The 22052-nt window shown below is 37.4% G+C and overlaps 1 protein-coding gene across 1 annotated transcript in view; it reads right to left on the bottom strand.

The window, feature by feature from the left end:
* The window catches only part of Kif11 (kinesin family member 11), a 66680-nt gene extending 57081 nt beyond the window's left edge, over nucleotides 1–9599 (bottom strand). Inside the window, 1 exon segment of the mRNA XM_047551935.1 lies at nucleotides 9285–9599. Coding sequence (XP_047407891.1) covers nucleotides 9285–9361 — 77 coding nt within the window. The 5' untranslated portion in view covers nucleotides 9362–9599.
* Between the last annotated feature and the right edge of the window lie 12453 nt (nucleotides 9600–22052).

The following is a 22052-nucleotide window of genomic DNA, read 5'->3' as shown; positions in this document are numbered from 1 at the left end:
CATGTTTCTTAATAGACTTCAGATTACTAGGGAAAGAAATTCTGTTTAGTTTACAGTTTCCCCAGGGTCCACTACTATGCTTAGTGCAAACAGGTTCTTAAATATTTGTTATACTGCTTTACTTAATAAATGTCATTCTCTTTAAGAGGAATTCTGGGAAAACTAAAAACAACAATCCACAGAGCAGCATCCATAAGACATTTATATACATAATTCACAGTTGGGTCAAAGGGAGCATCCTCATTCTGAGTTCATTTTTCTCAATGAGTAGTATACATTTTGGAAGGAAAAGCCAGATAGGATATTATCTTCCCTTATCACTAGACAACCCAAATTGCCATTTATTTAAAAAGAATACCTCAACTCCCTGTGCATATCCCATGTCATTAGCTTACATATATATTTTTTTGTGTGAAAACTCCATTTTATTCATTGTGTGTGTGTGTGTGTGTGTGTGTGTGTGTGTGTAATTCACAAATCTGGTACAGATAGGCAGTTAGAATTGGGCTGGGACTGGGGCTCAGTGGTAGAGCGCTTGCCTAGCACATGGGAAGCACTGGGTTTGATCCTCAGCTACCACATAAAAATAAACAAAGTAAAAGGATTGTATCCATGTACAATGAAAAAAATTCTTTTTATAAAAAAATTAGTTATCACTGAATAGGCTGCTGGTATAACATAGTCTTCATGAAAACTTTGTAAAACAATACACAGTAACAATTTCTTCAAAATCAATGGTTGCAAACATTCATGTTTCTAAGAAAACATAACTTTACATATACATGTATTTTAAGGAGCTATACCTCGTACATAAATTCAGACAAATTCAGACAACAGGACTGTGCAATTTCACTAGCTTACTTTTGATTTATCAGAAGACCAAATTTGTGATAATAGGAAACTGAACAACTGCCCGAAAGTATCTAGAAATGATGTCATTTGTCAACTGTACTAAGCCTACACAATGCATACAACCCACATGAATTGCAATACTATTAAACATTATACAAAAAACGAAGTCAGAACTAACTTATATCGGAGTTAGGCTAAGAGTATCATCAAGTGGAGTGAATTGCTCTCCTTTGGCTAAAGCTTTTCCAATTATTCTATTATTCCTGGCATCCCTGAATTCTCTCTTGCCTGGGCACATGATTAAGTTACCAAATGAATACCACTCAAGTTGTCATAATTGAGTCACAGGAAATTCATATAGCTCACACTTTCCTAAAAGTTATCAAAACTCCCAGAGGAGCTTTAGGTTCTATCTGTACTAGTAGAAAGAGTACAACCAAGCCACTACTTTCCTACCCAGACTTCTCTAGCTAATTAGAAATGGCAAAGTTACTAATGATCACACTAACAAACACATCGATCTACTGGTCTCAGTATAAACATTCAAACAACCAAAATGGTGAGGGAAGAGAGATTAAAGATTTTTTAAAAGAAATGTTTAAGTTCTATTCTGTGGAGAAGTATTAAATTCATTTTACAAACAGTCATCAAGTACTTATTATATGGTAACTAGTGGGAATACAGCAGTGAAGGAAACAAAATTTAAAACAAAACACCAAGTTCATGTTCTCAGGGAGATTTTTACCTAAGGGCAGGTAAGGAGGGAAAGGCAACCATCAAATAAACAAATAAATATATTAGGTATTGATAAGAAATGAAAATAAAGTATATTAAAGGGGATAGGAAGTGGTAATGGGGAAGAAAGTAAGTGGGTGCTACTTTAGGCTGGTCAAGAAATGCTTCTCTTATGGCATTTGCAGGTAAATGGATGGAATTGGAGAATATCATGCTAAGTGAAATAGGCCAAGCCTAAAAAACCAAAGGCCGAATGTTTTCTCTGATAAGTAGATGATGATACACAATAGGGGTGAGGGGGATAAGAGAAGGATAGAGGAACTTTAGATTATGTAGAGGAAAATGAGAGTAGGAAGTGGGCAGGGGAAGGAAAGATGGCAGAATGAGACAGACATCATTAACCTATGTACATGTATGATTACACAAATGGTATGAATCTACATCGTGTACAACCATAGAAACAAAATGATGTACCCCATTTGTGTACGATGAATCAAAATGCAATCTGTAAACATAAAAAAATAAAAATAATTTTTAAAAAAAGAAGAAATGTTTCTCTGATGGTGACATTTAAAATCTAAAATATGCAATTTTGTGAAGCCCTAAGCAACTTAATGAGATCCTATCTCAAATTAAAAATAAAGAGCTATTTTGAAATTTAAATTGCAATTTCTAACTCAGTGGCAAAGTGTCCCTAGGTTCAATCCGCAGCACACACACTCCCAATCTAAAATTTGAAGGAATAAAAACAAAAAAAACTCACAGGAAAAACATTAACAAGTGAGGGAGTCAGTCATGTAAATCTTTGGGAGGAAAAGCTTTCCTGGTAGAAAACAAATTGCAAAGGCCTCTAGTCTAGGCACAGTGGCCCACAATCCCAACCACCAAAAAAAAAAAAAATTACAAAGTAACTGAAATAAAAGCATAGTAGATGCATTTTTAAAAAGTGTGTGTAGGGGCTGGGGAGATAGCTCAGTCCGGAGAGTGCTTGCCTTGTAAGCACAAAGCCCTGGGTTCGATCCCCAGCACCCAAAAAAAAAAAAAAAAAAAGGTGTGTGTACTTAAATGACCAAGAATTAAAGAAGAAATCACAAGGGAAATGAGAAAGTATTTAGAGATAAATGAAAACGAAAACAACATACCAAAACTGATAGGACACAGCAAAAGTAGTGCCAATTGGAAACTTTATAGCTATAAATCCTATATTAAATTCTATATTAAGAAAGCAGGAGCTGGGCCTGGAGGTGCACACCTGTCATTCTAGCAACTTGGGAAATGGAGGCAAGAGGATTGCAAATTTGAGGTCAGCCTTGGCAATTCAGTGAGATGCTGTCTCAAAAAAATAAAAAGGGCTGGGAATGTAACTCGGTGGTAGGGCACCCTTGGGTTCAACCACCAATATCAAACAAACAAATAAACAGGAAAGACAGCATATCAACATTCTACCTTTACAATTTAAGGAACTAGAAAAAGAACAAATTAATTCAAAGACAGGGAAGAAAGGAAATAATACAGATTAAACAGAGAAGAGGAAAGCAATATAGAAAAATAACCAAACCAAAAGCTGATTCTTCAAAAGATCAACAAAGCTAACATTTAGCTAGATCAATTAAGGAAGAGAAGACTCAAATTACTAAAATTAAAAGTGAAAGTGGGAACATTACTATTGACTTTATAGAAGTAAAAAGGATTATTAAGTGTTATGAACAATTGCACACCAACAACTGTAACCTAGATGAACAAATTCCTAGAAATATAAAACCTAACCAACGCTAAATCACAAAAAATAAAAAATCTGACCTATAAGTAGTTGGTAAGCAGATTGAAGCAGTTTGCCAAGGAAAAAGCCTAGACTGGGGCTGGGTATATAGCTCGGTTGGTAGAGTGCTTGCCTCGCATGCACAAGGCCCTGGGTTCAATCCCCAGCACCAGAAAAAAGAAAAAAGACTAGACTAATGATTTCAAGGTGATTTCTACCAAATATTTCAAAAGAACTAGTACCAAATCTTCTCAAATTGAAAAGGAGAGAATATTTCCTAACTCATTCTATGAGGACAGCATTACTTTAATACCAAAATCAAAGATACCATGTGGCAACTACAGATAACTATTCCTTAAAGACACTGATTCAAAAATGCTCCACAAGGGGCTGAGGGTATATGGTAGAGCATATACCTAGCATGTGTGAGGATTTGATATCATGCACAGGATGGGAAGAAAGGCACACCAAAATACTAGTAAACTGAACTCAGCAGCATATTAAAAAGATTATACACACTCCCAATTGGGAATTATCCCCAGAATGCAAGGATGGTTAAACTCACAAAAATTGATTGATGTAATAAACCACATTAACAGAACAAAGGAAAAAGAAAACAGAATCATGTCCATTGGTACAAAAAACAGTATTTGACAAAAACCCTTTCATGATAAAAACACTCAATGAATGGGGAAAAGCACATCAACATAATAAATGTCATACATGAAAAATCTACCACAAACATCATACTCAATGATCAAAGATTGAAAGCTTTCCTTTAAGATCGAGTGCAAAGCAAGCTGGGCATGGGTGGAGACTCCTGAGGCTGAGACAGGAGAATCACAAGTTCTAGGCCAGTTTTGGCAACTTAATGAGACCCTGACTAAAAATTTTAAAAAATAGGGCTGGGGATGTAGCTCAGCAGTAGAGTACTTGCCTAGCATGCATGCAGACCTAAATTTAATCCCCAGCACCGCCAAAAATAAAAATAAAAAGAGCTGGGGATGTAGCTCAGTGGTAGAGCTCCCCTGGGTTCAATCCCCAGTATTGGGGGAAAAAAAAGATGTCTACTTTCACCAGTTCTAGTCAACAGAGTACTGGAAGTTCTAGCCAGAGCAATTAGGCAGGAAAAATAAATAAAGGACATCTGAATTGCAGAGAAAGAAGTAAATTAGCTCTGTTCACAGATATCTTACATGTAGAAAATCCTAAAGATTCCACCAAAAAAAACCCTGTTTAAACTAATGAATGAATTCAGCAAGTATAAAGATAGTCAATATGCAAAAAAATCAGTTGCCTTTCTACACACTAAAAGGAAATTACAAAAACAATTCCATTTAAAATAGCATCAAGAAGAATCCAATACTTAGGAATTAATTTAACCAAGGAGGTAAAACTGATCGACATAATATATCACATTAATATAATGAAGGAAAAAACTCACTGGATCATGTGGTTGTACATAAAAACTATAAAACATAGCTGAAAAAAATAAAAAGACATAAATAAATAGAAACAAATCTCTGTTCATGAACTGGAAGACTTAATATTAAGATGTTAAGCCAGGTGTGGTGGCACATGCATGTAATCCCAGTGACTCAGGAGGCTGATGCAGGAAGATTGCAAGTTCGAGGCCAGTATCAGCAACTTAGTGAGGCCTAAGCAATTTAGCGAGACCCTGTCTCAAAGTAAAAATATAAAAAGGGCTGGGTGTGGTGGAATAAGACAGACATTATTATCCTATATACATGTATGATTGTAAGACCAGTGTGACCAGCACCATGTACAGCCAGAGGAATGAGAAGTTGTGCTCCATTTGTGAACAATGTGTCAAAATGCATTCTACCATCATGTATAACTAATTAGAACAAATTAAAAAAAAAAAAAAAAGGCTGGGTATAGTTAAGTGGTTAAGTGCCCCTGGGTTCAATCCCCACTACCAAAAAAAGAAGAAAAAAAAAAAAAAATCTCAACAATACTCAAAGTAATCTACAGATTCAAAATAATCCCTATTAAAATCTCAATGGCATGTTTTGCAGTAGTAGAAAAAGTCATCCTAAAATTCATACAGAATCTCGAGTGACTTTAGATAACAAAAACAACCTTGAAGAAGAAAGCTGGAGGACTCATAATTCTTGATTTCAGAACTTACTACAAAGTTATAATAACCAAATCTGTCAGGTGGGCTCAGTAGGAGAGCACTTGCCTAGCATGTGTGAAGCCCTGGGTTCGATTCTCAGCACCACATATAAATAAATAAATAAAGTAAAGGTCTATCAAATCTAAAAAAATATTTAAAAGTGTGGGGGGGGGGGGTAGGGCGCTTCTTACTTCAGAATGCCAGCCATGCCCCCCTTCTCCCTGTGTTACTACCTTTAAACAAAACCTGCTTTATACACTTGCCTTGGTCAAGCAAAACTTGTCACCGATAACCAGTGGTATCACTTTATTGAAGTGGCCTGAATTGACTAAGACACCTTCCTTTCATCTAAAACTCTGTCCTCCCTACCCAACAGATCTTATCTAAGTACATTATTATTTATGATTTGAGGGTCTTGCAGAATGCAGCTCTTTGGACACTCTTTTTCTTTGGGAGGTTGGCAAATTTATTTAGACAGAAAAAGTTCATTTACAAAATTGATAAATTAAGACTATTAAAGGGTTGGGGATATAGCTCAGTTAGTAGAGTGCTTGCCTTGTAAGCACAAGGCCCTAAGTTCAATCCCCAGCACCACAAAAAAAAAAAAAAAAAAAAAAAAAAAAAATCTGTCAGGTAATGGAATAAAGACAGGCTTACAGACAAAAGGATCAGAACAGAATACCCAGAAATAAACCCTTTCATATATGGGCAAATGATTTTTTACAAGGATGCCAAGACCATTCAACGAGGATGGGGAAAACAGGACATCCACATGCAAAAGAATCAAGTAACTTAAAATGAACTGGACTTAAATCTTAACCTAAAACTCTAAAACTCTTAGAAGAAAGCATAGGGCAAAAGCTTCATGAGAATGAATTTACCAGTGATTTCTTGAATGTCACACCAAAGGCACAGGCAACAATGTAAATAGACAACTGGACTTAATAAAAATTTTAAAATTTTAGGAATCAAATGATACTATCACTGGGCATGAAATCCCAGTGACTTGGGAGGCTAAGGCAACAGGATCACAAGTCCAAAGCCAACCTCAGCAAATAAATAAGGCCCTAAGCAACTTAGTGACGACACCCTGTCTCAAAAATAAAAAGGGCTGGGGATGTAACTCACTGGTTAAATGCCTTGGGTTCAAACCCTGTACCAATATAAATAAGTAAATATATATATATATATATATTTAAATATATGTGTATATATATTTATATATATTTAAATATATGTGTATATATATTTATATTTATACCATATATATATAGTATTGGCAGGGCATAAAGACAATCTTCAGAATGTGCTAAAAATTAAAAATTATGTACATCATGAATTTGAAAAGGGATTAATAGTCAGAATATGTAGAGAACTAAAAGTCAACAACAAAAATCCAATTTAAAAATGGGCAAAGGACTGGGAACTTTTTCCAAAGGAGATATACAAATGGCCAATAAGTACATGAAAAGATTATTGGGAAAATGCAATAAAAGATATAATGAAATACCCTACCTTATACACATTAGGAGGCTACTAGCAAAAAAAAGCAGAAAATAGTAAGTGTATATAATAATACAAATATGAAGAAACTGGAACACTTGCACTCCATGTGAGAAATGTAAAACGGTGTAGCTACTGTGGAAGATAACATGTTAGCTTCTCATAACAACCAGCAATAGAATTATCATATGAGCTAGCAATTCTACTTCTGGCTAAATAGCCAAATTAATTGAAAACAGTGTCTCAAAGAGCTATTTGTATACTCATGTTCCTAGTTGCATTATTCACAATAGCTAAAATGTGTCCATTGACACATAAATGAAGAAAGTGTGATATGTACATACAATGGTGTACTATACTGTCTTAAAAATAAAACTAATTATGACATGAGCTACAACATGCATGAAACTTAAGGACATTATGCAAGTGAAATAAGTCAATCACAAAAGCATAAATACTATATTATGATTCCACTTATCTTACCTCAGTCAAAAATCACAGATGGGCTGGGGAAGGGGGAAACAGTTATTTAGTGGGTACAGAGTTTCCGTTTTTCAAGATGAAGAATTATGCAGATGGATGAGGGTGATGGGTGCACAATATTTTTAATATATTTAATGCCACTGAAGATGCACGCTTAAAAGGATTAAGGTGGTGCATTTTATGTTATATGCATTTGGAATACAATTTTTTTTGGGGGGGTACTGCACACTTTACCACTAAGTCACATTCCCAGTCCTTTTTATATTTTATTTAGAGGCGCTGAATTGCTTAAGGCCCCACTAAGTTGCTGAAGCTGGCTTTGAACTTGTGATCCTCCTGCCTCAGCCTCTGGAGCCTCTGGGATTACATGCATGCACCACCACACCCTGCTTCTCTCTCTCTCTCTTTCTTTCTTTCTTTCTTTCTTTCTTTCTTTCTTTCTTTCTTTCTTTCTTTCTCTCTTTCTTTCTCTCTCTCTCTCTCTCTCTCTCTCTCTCTCTCTCTCTTCTTTCTTTCTTTCTTTCTTTCTTTCTTTTTTAAATACAAATCACCTTATTTCTACAGAAGGCACATTTCCTTCTCTTTAACACCAAAATTAAAAAGGTACATTTGAAAAAAAATTTTAAGCAAAAACAAAAGTCCAAGAACCTCAACTAGCAAGTATCATTGACAAGGCTTAAGTTTCCTACCTAATTTCCTCTCTTGACACTTAGTTTGGAAATTCAGTCATCACCTTAGATATCTACAATTCAAGTACCATATTTGAACCAAAAAAAAGTTTGTTGATAAAGGTTTTTTAAAATAACCTTTTAATTTTAGGATATTTCTAGGCACAGAAAAGTAGCAACAGCAATTTTTAACAATGGCAACAAAAACAGACACACAAGATACATATGCACAATACGTGGAGAGCCTCTAAAAAGTTGAATAATTCAATATCTAATTAAGCAGCAGTTTCTACAAGAAGTATGTTTTTTCCTCTATTAGTTAAATTGGTGCGCGGTGACGTATGTCTGTAGTCCTAGCTACTTGAGAGGGTGCGGCTGGAGATCCCTTGAGCACAAGAGTTAGTGCCAGCCTGGCAAAATACCGATACTCCAGTTTCTTAAAGAACACAAATATTGAGAAGTTATTTAGAAACCAGTAAGGAGGGAGTTGAATACCCCTAAACACCACTCATCCCGAAAATTCCTTCTCTTTTTTGGTACATGAATAAATGATTCCACAAAGCAAAGTTGTAGTACAACCATATACCTACGCTAACAAACTGTCTTGCTCTTCTCACGCTTCTATAACCTAATGTGGAATGTTTAAATTCAGCAAGGTTTACTTAACAGAGATGTAGAAGATACTGCATCTAGAATAGTTAAAGAAAACAAGCAATTACTTTTTCCGAGGTGATGGGAGATAAGCCCAAGATAAGCGCTAAACCAACCATCTGCAAAGTAGGTATGCAGCCTTATTTCCGAACTGACAAACTGCATGAAGTAGCAACCGCATAAAAGTGACACCTAAATCTTTATCAATATTAGTTCAAAAATAACGCACTTTCCCGTAAAGAAGGATGATCAAAAACTCTCCTGAATAGCAGTTTAACTACAACCTCTAACACAAGCATCCTTTTTTTCTCCTGAAAAACACACCCTAATTTACATCCTACATCAACCTAGTATCATTCTTGTCGAACAGAACATAAGGAATCCCTAGACAGACCAAGAAACCGATAGGTTTCCTGCAAACAAAACCCTTCTCTCCCTGGACGGCGCAGAAGGGAGCAAACACCGGCGCTCGAATCCAACAGGTCTCTCCTACCTGCATCTCACCACCACCTGGATGTTCCTCCCCTTCTCCTCTTTCTTCTTCGCCGAGGAATTTGTCTGGGACGCCATGACTGTCTCCGCCAAAAAATCAAGGCCTGGCCGCGGACTAGGGCGCTATGGGGTTCGCAGGGGTTTGGCGACGGATGCGGGCCTGGGTGCCCGCCTCCCCCGCCCGGAGCTGGCGCGGACAGGAGGACCGACGCACGCAGCTCGCTGTGCCGGCTATCCACCCAGGATCTGACTGGCTGTGACCTGTCCCGCACTAGCCGGACAGAGTCACCAATCTCGTCTCGGCCCAGAACTCAGCAACGACTCGGCGCCTCAATTTGAAAAAGGAGCCAAGTTGCCAAGCCAATAGCAGTGCGGCTGCGCAAAGCACCATGGGACGCGACGCCGTCGTCGGATCCCCGCCTCCGGGGCGTGGCCCGCGGGAAAGTGAAAAACCGGTCCGTCCGCGCGCACCCGGAACTCGTAGTCCGGGGAGAGAGATCTGCGGCTCAGAGCGTCACCTTCAAGCGTGTGCCTGCTCAAGTTACATAACGTCGTTAACCCCAAATTCCCTTATCTGCAAAATGGAAATTACAGTAGTCATCTCAGAGGGTTGTGGTGAGAATTAATGAGCTTATGCGGGTAAGTAGCTTAGATCGGCACATTATAGTAAGCGCACAGGGAAGGCTGGCCGTCGTTGTAATTACAAGGAATTTTTAATTTAAGAAAGTGGCATTGGAGCACAGAAGAGAGGTCCGAAGCGACCCGCATTTCCGGAGACAGAGTCCAGAATAATTAGGAAGTGTTAAAGAGGTAAGACTACCACAATCGTGATCAAATAGACGTGAATGTCATGGGATGGACTCTGAAGTTTATCCTTCAGCTGATAAGAAATCATCGCTAAATAATCCCACGCAAGAAAGCAAGATTTGCATTTTTAGAGGAACCGCTGTGCAGCGGCGGACGCAGGCTCGGGATATCGCAGTCCTCCGGCGTCTGCAAGAGGTTACGCAAACACGCCGAGCGGCCTACAAACCCCAGCATGCCTTGCTCACCCGGGCCTGCAGGTCTGGGTGGCCAGCCTTCCGTCGGCGTACTCTGAGCATCCTGACTCGCGCAGTTAAGGTGTGGGTCGTTCTGCCAGGAAATGCTGAAATCTGGCGCCTACGCGGTAGTCGGGTCCAAGATCTGCACTTCTGGGCCACACCTAAACTGCCCGGAACCTAGATGTCGTTTGGGCCTCACAAGTAACGACCGGGTGCATTGGAAAGCTGTCATGTCCCCTCCGTGTACCTCTCCTTAAACATCTAAAGCTCAGACCGCTGATCATTCTCTTCTGCTGGTCTGTCTACTGACAGTCTCAAAATGGACATTTGTAAGACAGAACTCTACCTCCTTACTTCGATCCTATCTTTCTTGTCTGGACACTTAGTGCTAACTAGAACCTTTAGCTCTTTCATGTCTTTTGCAGTTCTGTTCATCTTCTCTGCCACTACCCTAGTCCAAGGCTTTTAGCAAGTGTCCCTACTTCTCTTTTCTCCTCCCCCTCCTGCACTCACTCAGCATGGGAGGTATCTTTTAAAAAATAAAAATCAGATTATACCCTTTGTCTGCTTTTTTAATCTTATACAACTTCTCATTGTACTTGAAATTAAATTCAAACTCCATACTCTTTATACAGCCCTCATGATCTGGCTTTTGCCAATCCCATCAACTTCATCCACTTTCCACATACCTCACTACCATGCAAAACAGCCTCTGAGCTTCACCCATCCTACCCCCACTCCCACCCACTGGTCTTGCATCCAGACCTTTTTGTACTTGGGTACCCTCTGCTTGAAACTGACTTTACATTGCTTACCCTTTATCATCCTGAGGATATCTCTCAATCTCTGTCTCTCAGTATCAGAGACTGCACCCAGGGGTGCTTGACCACTGAACCACATCCCCAGCTCTTGCTAAGATGCCTGGCTAACAGGTGTTTTAAAATAGAAAGCTGTCCTGGCATGGTGGCATACATCGGTAATCCCAGTGACTGGAGGCTGAGGCAGGAGGATCACAAGTTTTGAGGCCAGCTTCAGTAGCTTAGCAAAGCCCTAAACAATGTAGGGAGACCCTGTCCCAAAATAAAGAGGGTTGGGAATGTGGCTCTGTGGTTGAACTCCCTTGGGTTCAATCCCCAGTACCTAAAAAATAAGGTCTGGGATGTAGCTCAGAGGTTAAGAGCCCCTGAGTTCAATCCCCAGTAGCAGAAATAAAATAAAAGTCCTTTCCGAATTATCCTGTCTAAAGCACATTCCTTTTATAATTTTCTACCCCAGGACTCTGGTTATTTCCTTTACAACACTACAATCTGTAATTGCATTGTTTTTTCTCCCTGGATATAATATATTTCATTAGGGACCTCATCTTGTTCACTATTGATTTTCCGGTGTTTTGAATAGCGTCTCACACACTGTAGTTGTTCAGTAAATATATATTGGGTACCTACCTGCAAGGAAATTTGCCATCTCTCAGCTTTGATTTCCTTATTGTTATTTATTGTACCGATAAAAATAATCATTGTTGCCCTAACTTGTAGCTTACACCTATAATCCCAGTGACTTGGGAGGCAGAGTCAGGAGGCTTCTAAATTCAAGCCAGTCTCTGCAATTTAGCAAGGCCCTGAACAACTTAGTGAGATCCTATCTCAAAATAAAAAAATTTAAAAGACCATGGGCATGTAGCTTAGTGATAAAGATTACTTGGACTCAATCTCCAGTACCAATAGTAATAATAATCATTGTTGTAAGGATTGAAATAATAATATGTATAAAGTGCTTGGAACATCCTGGGTGTGGTGGCACATACCTGTAATCCCAGCAACTTGGGAGGCTGAGGAAGGAGGATCACAAGTTCTGGGCCAGCCTCAGCAATGTAGTGAGGCTGTAAGCAATTTAATGAGACCTGTCTCAAAAAGGTCTGAGGATGTTGCTCAGTAGTTAAGCAACCCTGGGTTCAATCCCTGGCACCAAAAATATAAAATAAAAAACGAAGAGCTTAGCGCGCACACACACACACACACACACACACACACACACAAATGCCAAAACCGCTTCTCATTAGCAAATATCAAAACTTTATATTGACAATCTTTTGGATTGATGGAAGTAAATAAGAAAACAAGGAACTCAATTTCCATTTGGTAATAAATATATCTACCAGTTATCTAGAACATACCTGTCAGACTATGCTAAAGGCTTTATACATAACATCTTACTTAATCTTCAGAACACCTTTCTAAAATAGGAGCTATTATTTTTCATCATTTTATCAATAGACCAAGTAAGTACATTTTACTCATACAGCTATTAAGTATCAGGGAAGAAAAGAATTCTTTCTGATTCCAAATTCCAACCTGTTAACACTTGCCTTCCCTACCTAGTTTTTCTTGTTCTTTGGTTTTTGTTTTGTTTTGTTTTTTTAGTACACATGCATCTACTTTCATCATGTGCTCATTGAGTGGTGACTGTCAGCCAGTCCCTGAAAATGGGCTAAATTATTGTCTGACCCTTAAGACTAAGTCTAACAAAGATGTGCAGGGTCTTAGGAGCATTTGTAAGAATTTTGCTGCAGTAAGCAGGTGACTGTCTCTGAAATGTTACTTTCTACTACCCTTGTAGAGCTCAAAATAAACATTTTTTGAAATCAACAACATCAAAATCAACATTTCTTGAAAGTCTGCCCATAATTAGAAATTACTTTTTAGTACATTAAGGGTTGTTAACCTTGATTCTCCCAACGCAACATCACAAGCCATGCATTTCTGTTTCAAGAGCGTGTATACTTCTCATAAATTATTTTAAACTGATGATTTTTTTTTTTTTTTGAGATATCAGGGATTGAACCTGGCCTTGTGCGTGCTATGGAAGCATTCCACCACTGAGCTACATCCCCAGCCCAATTTATTTTTTTTAAATGAAAACATGATCATAGTTTCCAAAGGTAAATAGTTCTAAAAGGTTTATAGCAACAACAAAAGCGTATGTGCCTTATCCCACCCCAGTTCCTCCAGACCTTTACCCCTGAAACAACCAGTTTGAACTCTTCTTTTTTTCTAGCTTTTCCATTTTACAAGAAACACTATTAGACATTATGAACTTAATGTAGATGAGGATTTAGTTTTAAAGTTTACTATTCTTTCCACATTCTCTATCCCATATACCCAATATTATAATTTTCGGTTAAATCAGTAATCTGCATTTAGGTTATTATGCCTGTTCACAGCTGAGCACTTCATTATAGTGATTGGACTAGAAATTTTGCAATGATGTGCTTTGGTATGTATCTATTTTCATCCACTGAACTGAGCAGAGAATCCTTTCAGTCTGTTAATTCACTTCCTTCGGTTCTGGGAAATGGTTTTGGATTATTCACTGAATGCTTCACTCATTTTCTCCTTTCTTTCTGAAGCTCCTATATAAGATATTAGATTTCCACTTCCTAATGAGTATCACTCCTAATATTTTGATATGTTTCTTTTCAGTTGTTTATATGAATGTTTTAAACAAGTTAAATCATAATTGATATATAGTTGTTTGTTGGTTTTTTGTACTTTGGGGTTGTTTTTGGTACTGGGGATTTTGGAAGTCAAGGGCACTTAACTGCTAAGTCATAGCCCCAGCCCTATTTTGTATTTTATTTAGAGACAGGGTCTCACTGAGTTTCTTAGCTTCTTGCTTTTGCTGAGACTGGCTTTGAACTCCCCATCCTCCTGCCTCAGCCTCCTGAGCTGCTAGGATTATAGGCATGTGCCACCATACCCAGCTGATACATAGTTTTACATCCAGAATTATTTACGCATACTGACAAGAACTTAAAAATTCTTCATAAACATCATTTCTATTTTATGATTTCATAAGGCTCTTGAACAATACCTGTGCAGTTCTTCAGTGAAAAGTTGATAACTTACTTGACTTTCACCATCAGTTTTTATAATTGCCACAGTCGGGTTAGGTCCAGTTGTCTGTGAGTATGAATACTAAGGAGAACAACAGTAAGTATGTCTTCGTGTACTTATAAACTTAAGGGGAAAATACAGTTCATAAACTGTTTGTAAACTTGTAAAGAGTGGTCCAAAAACACATCTAGAGTTTCCCCAATTCCAGTTTTGGTTACTGTTTTTAGCTTTCTAATAGTAGACTCTTACTATCAAATGTTAATTGGGGGAGAAATAAAGGTTTCCAGTTCCCTGGCCTCCTGTCAGTCCCTGGAACACATCAGACTCTCTCCTGTCTCAAACCATCCTGACTGATGTTTCCCCTGTGTTTTCCCCTCCCCTGTTCTCATTGATTGCCTCCTTTTACCTTCCAAACCACAACTTTGGCTTTATATTTTTATGTCTTTCTCAAATAGCAAAAGATGATGTTAAAATTTTATTCTTTGCCAAACCCTAGGACCTTTCCTTAAAGACCAAAAGGTAATTAGGCCTTTACCATTTGAATATAAAGCAAAAATAATAATAATAGCTCATTGTTTGTAACTTTCAAATAAGGCTCTTAAGGGAAGATCCTGAAAGGAGCCCAAACAAGAAGTGAAGAGGGAGAAGCAAATGACTTCCCTTCCCCACCTTTCAACCTTTAAGTGAGAAACTTCTGGCTGGGACATTAAGTATAAAGAAAGAGATGTGGTGGGAAGAAGCTGATGGAGATCAGGAGCTGTGAAAAAGATAAAATGGTTGAGGGAAGGAGGCTCCTGGGAGGGGATCTGGTGGAGAATTAGCTGATGAGAAAGGCCACAAAGGCTGGTCTCTACAGCCTAAACACTGACCCCTTGCTTTGAAATTTTGCTGAGCTCCCACCCAAACTAAGCCATATGCTCACTTCCATTGTTAACAGCCCCCTTAATACACATGGTGAGATCTTTCTCGCCCATTCCCAACTGAGAAACAGTAATGACAGATGAAAGTCATAGAATTGGGTGAAGATGGAGTACAGGAAAACCCACCCTGATTACCCTAATATTATTTTAATATTATGCTTATAGCTTTATAATGCAATTGTAATATTATGCTTAATTATATAAGTAGTAATTTACCTGTTTATCTTTACTATAAGTATCTATAGAAACCTGGTGGTTCTTTTCTCTGGTGTATGCTTAATATTGAAAGCAAGGCCTGGGCTGTTTGTTATACAGATAAATCAAGGGTAGTCTGAACTGAAAAATATGAATTATTGATTTTTTATTAATATTTCAAGCACTGTCCATAAAGTAAATTACATTTAAAGGCTAAGCAAGTATAAGTCATTTAGGAAAACTCTTAATAAGCAAATTCATAGTTAATAATCACTTATCAATAAACATTTTTTAAAATTCATGTTGCTTTTAGTATTCTATTACTATCCACCTAAAACTAATTTACATATTAAAGCTTTTTATTATGGAAAAATTGAAACATATACAAAAACAAAGAAAATAGTATAATAAATACCTTTGTGTCCATTGTCTAGCTTCAATAATGATTCCTTCATGGTCAATATTGTTTTATCCGTACTTCCTCCTACTCCCTCATCTATTATTCTGAAACAAATTCCAGGCATTATATTATTTCATCTCTTCATATTCCAAGATGTATATCAAAGGATTCTTTTAACAAAAGCACAACCTCTGCACAAAATTAATTATTAATATCATTATTAAATTATAATTATTTAATATCAAGTGTATAGTATGCATTCCTACTTTTCTGATTTGATATTTCTTTTTCATAATGGGTTTGTTCAAATCTGGATCCAAATAAGAATCAAACATTTAATTTGATTAATGTATTTTTCTGTTTTGCATTTTTGAGGATTATCTGGTTCTGGATATTTTATTGAGGTACTGCAAACATAAAAGTAAACAAATTCTAAGTGTACTGATCAGTTAATTTTCAAAAACAGTATACATCCATGTAAAACACACCTCAAAGGCTCCCCACCTTATTCTCCCTTTCTACCTTAAGGCAGGTAACTACAAACCTCTTTTCATGTGTGGGAGCTGCGCTGGGGATTGAACACAGGGGTACTCCACCACTGACTTACATCACCAGCTCTTTTTTACTTTTTTATTTTGAGACAGAGTCTCACTAAATTGCTGAGGCTGACTTATAATTTGCAATCCTCCTGCCTGGACCTTCCAAGTAGCTGGGATTGTAGGCATATGCCACTGTGCCCACCTACCACTAACCTAACTTCTTAGGTTATAGATTGGTTTTGTCTGGTTTTCAACTTTATACAAATGGAAATATTCAATGTAATCTCTTGGGTCTGTCTTCTTGTCTTCATTCTTCTTTTTTTTTTTTTTTTTGTACTGGGAGTGAAGCCAGGGATTCTCAACCACTAAGCCACATCCCCAGCCCATTTTTTATTTTTTTATTTTAAGACAGGGTCTCAGAGAGTTGCTGAGGCTGGCCTCAAACTTGTGATCCTCCTGCCTCAGCCTCCCAAACCACTAGGTTTACAGCCGTGTCACCACACCCATCTGGGTCTGGCTTCTTTCACTGCCATCATGAGATCCATACTGGTGAGTGTAATTTTTGTTCATTTTCATTACTATGCAGTATTCCAGGACTATTCCATAGTTTTTTCCCCTCTGAATTTTACTGTTGGTAGGCATTTAGATTGTTTACAGTTTTAGGAGTATTACTAATTTTGTTGCTATGAACGTTCTAGTACATGAATTTTTAAAAATTTTTTTTAGATATTGATAGACCTTTATTTTATTCATTTATTTATATGTGGTGCTGAGAATCGAACCCGGTGCCTCACACATGCTAGGCAAGTGCTTTACCACTGAACCACAACCCCAGCCCCATCTAGTAAATGTATTTTTATGAACATATGTTCACATTTCTGTTGGATTTATACATAGAACTTCAGGGTCATAGCATATGCATAGATGTATTAAAGCATAGCTTTAGTAGACACTACTAATTTGCCCTCATGCCAAAATCATTGTCTGAATTACTATAGCTTAATAATTCTTACTATTTGGTAGCATAAATGTTGCAGATTCTTCTTCAAGATCAACTTGGATCTTCTTGGCCCTTTGTATATTTATATGAAGTTTCACAAAAAGCTTGTTATAGCCTGTTAATTCTAAGTCCTTTTTAATTCATAGGTTTCTCCTTCTTCCGTTTTTTTTTTTTAATTAATTTTGCAATTATTTGTCAAAGAAATCAAGTCATTGTCCTGGAATGTCCCTAACCTTTGAAACATTGCTGATTGTATTCTAATGGTGTGTTCTTATGGCATGTTTGTCCCCTGGATTTCCTGTAAATGACAGTTAAATATAGAGGCTTGATCAGATCCAAGAAATATTCATTTAACAAGTATTTACTAAATACCGTTGCCAATTGGAACACATAAATGACTAAGACATCATTCCTAATCTATTGTTTATTACAAATATGGAAGGTTAAGAGTCAAATAATTACATTTAAGTACCTATAGAGTGGCAAATTATTTTGTCATCAGGAAGTGATGACTTCCAATGGATATATGAGGAATGGAAATGAGGGAGAATTTTGTAAAGGCAATGACATTTTAGCTGGGCTTGAAAATTGTTAGAGCACTAACAAATTTGCATTGTAAGCTTCAGGGGGCTGTGAGAACTGGAGTTAGTAGAAGGTGAGAGTAGAGGCTGGAAATGTGAAGTGGGTTGGGTGGTGGTCACCAAAAGTTATGTTCTAATCCCAAGAGCCTGTGACTGTTAAAGTATTTTGGAGAACTGTCTCTGCAGATGCAACCTTAAGGATGAGATGAGATTATCTTGGATTTCCCAATTGAGCCCTAAATTCAATGATGAATGTCCTTAGAAGAGACAGAAGAGGAGCTGGGCATGGTGGTGAACATCTGTCATTCTAGCTACTTGGAAGGCTGAGGCTGCAGAATTGCAAGTTGGAGCCCAGCCTGAGCCATATAGCAAGACCCCATTTGAAGGAGGAGGAGGAAGAGAAGAACACAGAGGAGAGGCAATGTGAAGATGAAGGTAGATGTTGGAGTGATATGGCCACAAGCCAAGGAAGCTGGCAACTACCAGAAGCTGGAAGAGCCAAAGAATGGAATCTGCCTTAGATACTCCGAAGGGAATACAGCCCAGCTAACACCTTGATTCTGGACTTCTAGCCTCCAGACTATGAGCAAATGAATTTCTGTTGTTTTAAGCTAGTAATTTTGTGGTAATTTGTTGTGGGAGTCATAGGAAATTAACACAGGTGGGTTGGGACTAGAATGTATCAGCAAAATTTTATACTCACCAGGAGTCAAATTATGCATTTCTCTTTTTTTATAGAATTTATTTTTTAAATTAATTGGTGTATTATAATTATACATAATATTGGGATTCATTGTGATATATTTATACGTGCACATAGCATAAATTGGTCTATTTCATTCCCCTACAACATTTCATTCCCCTATAACTCCCCCTTACCTGGCTTTCTTCTTCCTCTGATCCCCTGATCTACCCTACTGGTCTCACTTCTATTTTCCTGAGGTTCCTTTTTCTTTTTCCCATTTCTTTCCAGTTTCCACATATGAGAGAATACATATGACCCTTGACTTTCTGAGTCTGGCTTATCTCACTTAGCATGATGTACTCCAGTTCCATTCACTTTCATGCAAATGATATAATTCTGTTCTGAATAAAACTGTATTGTGGGGGCCTGGGGTTGTGGCTCAGTGGTAAAGCGCTTGCCTAGCATGTGTGAGGCACGGGGTTCGATCCTCAGCAGCACATATAAATAAATAAAATAAAGGTCAATTGACAACTAAAAAAAATTTAAAACAAAACAAAAAAACTCTATTGTGGCCAGGTGCCACAGGAGGATCAAGAGTTCAAAGCCACTCTCAACAATGGCATGGCACTAAGCAACTCAGTGAAATCCTGTCTCTAAATAAAATATAAAATAGGGCTGGGGATGTGGCCCAGTGGTTGAGTGCCCTGGAGTTCAATCCTGATACCCAAAAAAAACCCCTATTGTGTGCATGTGTATTATATGTATATATATATAATTATTATAATTATTGTGTGTATATATCTATACATATATAATTACTATTATTATTTTTTGCATTATTTGGATTGAACCCTAGGTGATTTACCACTAATATTTCCCAGGCCTTTTTATTTTATTTTGAGACAGGGTCTCTCTAAGCTGCCCAGGCTAACCTCAAACTTGGAATCCTCCTGTCCTAGCCTCCTGAACTGCTAGGATTATAGGTGTTTGCCACTGGTCCAGCTTATTTTTATTTTTGTATTCTTAATGATTTCTAACTGGAGTGAAAAGAAACCTCAATGTCGTTTTGATTTGCATTTCCCTGATTACTAAAGACATTGAACATTTTTTTCATATATCTGTTAGCCATTTCTTCTTTTTAGAAATTTGTTTATCCATTTATTGGTTGGGTTTATGTATTTGCTTTTATTTATTTATTTACTTTGGTGTTACATTTTTTGAGTTCTTTATTAATTCCTGGTTTTATTATCTGAGCTTTAGGAGTTTTATTGAGGAAGTCTGTGCCTGCACCTACCTACATATTGGAGTGTTGACCCTATGTTTTCTTCTAGCAGTTGTAGAATTCTGGTCCTAAATCTTTCTTTGATCCACTTTGAATTGACTTGTACAGAGTAAAAGATAGGGATCAATTTTCATCCCCACTCCCCACTGTGCTAACTGAACCCAGGGGTGCTTTGCCACTGAGTTATGTTCCTGGACCTTTTTGTTTTTTTGAAACAGGGTCCCTCTTAAATTGCCCACACTGACCTTGAACTTGCAGTGCTTCTTTCTCAGCGTCCTAGTCCCTAGGGTTGTGTGTCTGCACCACCATGCCCCACTCAAGTTTTATTCTTCTACATATGTTTATTCAATTTTCCTAGCATCATTTATTAAAAACACCATCTTTTCTCCAATGTTTGTTTTTGGAGACTTTGCTAGGATCAGATAACTATCAGTATGGGTTTGTTTCTGGGTCTTCTATTTTATTCCATTGGTCCACGTGTCTGCTTTTATGCCAGTGCCATGCAGTTTTTGTTACTATATCTCTGCAGTATAATTTGAAGTTGGGAATTGTGATGCCTCCAGCATTGCTCATATTACTGAGAATTGCTTTGGCTATTCTGGATATTTTATTCTTCCACATGAATTTGAGGACTTTTTTCTAGAATGTCATTGGTATCTTGTGAAGACTGAATTGAATCTATATATTGCTTTTGGTAATATGGCCATTTTTACAATATTCATTCTGCCTATCCAAGAACATGTGATGTCTTTCCATCTTCTAGTGTCTTCTTCAATTTTGTTCTTCAGTGTTCTATAATTTTCATTGTAGTGGTCTTTCCACCTCCTTGGTTAGATTTATTCCTAGGCTTTTTAAATTTTTTGAGGCTATTGTGAATGGAATTGTTTTCCTGATTTTTCAGTGGATTCATTATTGGTGTGTATAATTTTTATGTTGGTTTTGTACCCAGTTGCTTTGCAGAATTTATCAGCTCTAGAAGTCTTCTAGTGGAATATTTTTGAGGGGTCTTCCAAGTATAGGATTATATCATCTGCAAGTATGCATTTCTTCAATACATATGTTAGACACATAGAGGATACAATGGGAAATAGGAAATGTTCCTTCTTTTGGGGAATTGGCTTCCCTCTGTCTAGCAAAAGCTAAAGGGCACAGATTTTTTTATTCTAGTCTTGGTGACTATCATAAGGTCATTTACCTATGCTCAATTAAACACAGGTTGAATAATGAAAACTAACTTTAAATTTCAATTTAGTATTGATTACTCAGATATCTTTTCTCTTTAGCTATTAGCACAAAATTCTGATATGATAGTTTCAGAATTCAGGAGATTATATTTTATTAGTTATTTTTTTATTTTCGAAGCTGACAGTCTATTTTAAGTAATTAAGAGGAAACAGGTTGTAGCACATTTGGCAGATTGAGAGTCACCAGCAGGCAAAGTCAGAGGTTGTGCAAACAACTATGTTTAGGGCCCTCTCCCTGCTTCACATGGTGAAAAAAGGAAGAAGGAGGTCAAGTTCTAATGTAGATGAGAAGCTAATCCCTGGGATTATTTTATATTTTATCATATATATATGCATATATATATATATATACACACCCATATATATTTTAAATGTTGACGGACTTTTATTTTATTCATTTATTTATATGTGGTGCTGAGATTCGAACCCAGTGCTTCACACATGCTAGGCAAGTGCTCTACCATTGAGCCACAACCCCAGCCCTGTATTTTATCTTTTGTAGTGCCAAGGATCAAAACCTAGGCCTTGGCATGCTAAGTAAGTGCTCTACTGCCCCAAACCCAGATTTAATTTTTATATCTTAATTAATTTTTGTAGTACTGGGGATTGAACTCCGGGGTGTTCTACCACTGAGCTATATCACCAGCCTTTTTTTTTTTTTTAAATATTTTTTTAGTTGTCAATGAACCTTTATTTTACTTATTTATTTATTTATATGTGGTGCTGAGGATTGAATTCAGGGCCTCACACATGCCAGGCAAGCATCCTACCACTGAGTCACAACCCCAGCCCCCACCCCCAGCCTTTTTATTTTTATTTTGAAACAGGTTCTCACTAAGTTGTTGAGCCTGGCCTCAAACTTGAAATCCTTCTGCATCAGTCTCCCAAGTTGCTGGGATTACTGGTATGAGTCATAGTGCCTGGCTAGATTTTATTTTTTTAATTTTAAAAATTAATTACTTAATTTTTTGGTACTGGGAATTGAAC

This window comes from Sciurus carolinensis, chromosome 5 (genome assembly GCF_902686445.1).
Source record: "Sciurus carolinensis chromosome 5, mSciCar1.2, whole genome shotgun sequence".
NCBI classification, from domain to species: domain Eukaryota; kingdom Metazoa; phylum Chordata; class Mammalia; order Rodentia; family Sciuridae; genus Sciurus; species Sciurus carolinensis.
The sequence above is the reverse complement of the archived record's forward strand: the minus strand, read 5'-3'. Positions and strand labels throughout refer to the sequence as shown.